A 2500-nucleotide genomic window follows, 5' to 3' on the forward strand; every position below is an offset into this window, starting at 1 on the left:
TATAATGATAATGATGATGATGGTAATGATAATAATGATGACAACGATGATTATGATAATAATAGTGATGATGACAATTTGATGGAGACGATGGTGATGGTGATGATAATGATGAGGTTAATGATAATGATATGGATGATAATAGTAATCATAATGATTTTACTGCCACTACTACTAATAAAAACAATGATAACAATAAGATTGATGACTGACTCATGACTGGCTGAAATTTAACGTGTCTAATATCGTTAATTATTTATGATAAACATTTTTGATCCTAATTAGAACGATACTAAGGATAACGATATGAAAATGATGTTGATCATAGCGTTCATGTCGACAGCAATCCTAGTGATGCTAGTGATGGCAATGATGTAAAATATCAACATCTCATTCCAGATTCGAGAATTTCGTCCCTGCAAATGTCCACTTATCTTACGTAATCGGGAATGACGGTCTGGATCAGCTGATGGTGGGTGAGTTGAATCCTAATAATCCACTTCTGATTAGAAATATAGCTTCTAATTAACTTTGCGCTAATTGGCAATCTGTCTCTGATCTGTCTGCTGGTAATTAGCTGTTGTTAATGAAGTAGAAATTGTTATCATTGCTGATGATTGCGATGGTTATGTTGACGCTAAAGATAATTTGGATAAGGTTGGTCATGATGATGAGATGTGTCTATTGTTTTGATAATGATGATAATTATAAGGATTGTGATAATGATCATAACAATGATAGTGATGATAATGTTACTAATAAAAATTGTGATTATGATAGTGATATCAACAATAAATATGGTGATAATTGTAAGAATGAAAAAAAAAAAAGATAATAACGCCTAAAATCACCTTCCTTGTTTGACCTCGCGGTGTAAAAGGTCACCGGGATAAGAGTTTCCTCACGTGGCTGCCTCAGGGACCCCTGCATGGCATCCCTCCCTGGCACGTGACCCCTGACCTATGGTTCCACGTCTGTCATGTATTCCAGCCAGATTCCTACTCTCTGTATTGGCAGGGCGAGGTGAGTGTCGCTCACTGCAAGGAGTGGTAAGAAGAGGACAGGTGGTTGGATGGATCTATGTTTTGATTTTGCGCTGGTTGAGGAGGCGGACAGTGTTTGTTCAACACACACACAAACACACACATGCGCCCACGCACACGCACGCACACACACACACACACACACACACACACACACACACACACACACACGCACACACACACACACACACACACACACACACACACACACACACACACACATCCTTTAAGATATGACGTCAATTAAAACATCTACGTCTGGCCTGACGCTCAGTCACACACTATCAGGCTGGTAACTGTTTGTAAACCCTTTCTTGCATATGTATATTTATTTAAGTGAAACGCAGCTTTGGGTTTCAACGACTAAAGGAAGCTCCCTCCTTCAGCGCGTGTTCGCCGGCCTCCTTAACGGCTACCTGCCGTTTTCTATGAATGGGAGCCTAGTCATCGGCCAGGAGCAGGACTCTCTTGGCGGAGGGTTCGACAGGACGCAGGTAAGAGTCTGCGTCCACAGGGAAAAAAATAAAAATAGATGCTTATCTATATATCTGTATGTGTGTATTTATATCTATGTATATCTATTTATTTATCTGCACTATCTCCCTCAGATATTGCAGGGTGACATGGCACAGTTCTCCATTTGGGACCGGCCGCTGACAGACTCTGAGGTCCACCGAGCTGCGACGTGCAAAGACCCTGCGAGGGGGAACGTCTTCAGTTCGGATTCGGCGAAGTTCGAGGAGTTTGGCGTCCAGGTTCAGACTGTGAACGTCGGGGATATGTGCAGGTATTAGTCTACCTCCCTTATTGCTATCGCAGTTTGGGGAAAGACTGCGATCAAGACAGTCAGAATTAATTATGTATTTACTTATCTTCTATAAAGTTGTGTCCTTGAAATGATTTCAGAACCAAAGCAGAGTTCATCGTGTTGCCTGAGGAGGTCAACCTTAACACTTCCATCATGCTGTGCCAACGCCTGAACGCCACAATCGCTGTCCCAACGTCTTCCCGTGAAAACCAGATCCTTCTCGGTGAACTATTGCCCTTCAAGGACATCTGTGACGCAACGGGGCATTGGAAGGCGTGGCTGGGGATCACCGACTCTCAAGAGGAAGGCATTTGGAGGGAATCGCATTCCAATCAAGAGGTAACCTACACCAATTTTCCTGACGGAGGCGCAGGTGGAAGCCCCGTTCTAAACTGCGCTGCCTTGAAGACTGACGGATTCTGGGACTATCAGGAATGCGTCTTGAAAAGGTGCACAGCGTGTCGGCTCGATCGCCTGAGGAGCTTGCGCCTTCGAGGCCTGTGCTTCGATGACCCACTCGAAGTGCAGTTTCGTCTAGCAGGATACGTGAATGGACGTCCTTTATTCCGCGGATTTACCAACAAAGTGATTCTGTGGGACAAGGCTGGCGAAAGGTGGAAGTTGGTGAACGCTGAAACTAACGCGACAA

General features: G+C 43.8%; 1 protein-coding gene across 1 annotated transcript in view; it reads left to right on the top strand.

Annotated features, from left to right (window-relative positions):
- LOC122254220 (uncharacterized) overlaps nt 1-2500 on the top strand; it is an 8232-nt gene that overhangs the window by 4148 nt on the left and 1584 nt on the right. Inside the window, exons 4-8 of the mRNA XM_086542936.1 lie at nt 400-472; nt 919-1023; nt 1430-1537; nt 1661-1830; nt 1950-2500. The exon at nt 1950-2500 is cut by the window's right edge and continues 588 nt beyond it. Of these exons, the coding sequence (XP_086399062.1) occupies nt 400-472; nt 919-1023; nt 1430-1537; nt 1661-1830; nt 1950-2500 (1007 nt within the window). The remainder of the gene's footprint in view (nt 1-399; nt 473-918; nt 1024-1429; nt 1538-1660; nt 1831-1949) is intronic.

Source organism: Penaeus japonicus, unplaced genomic scaffold, assembly GCF_977035675.1.
Source record: "Penaeus japonicus unplaced genomic scaffold, GWHDUDI00000001_assembly GWHDUDI00000013, whole genome shotgun sequence".
NCBI lineage: Eukaryota > Metazoa > Arthropoda > Malacostraca > Decapoda > Penaeidae > Penaeus > Penaeus japonicus.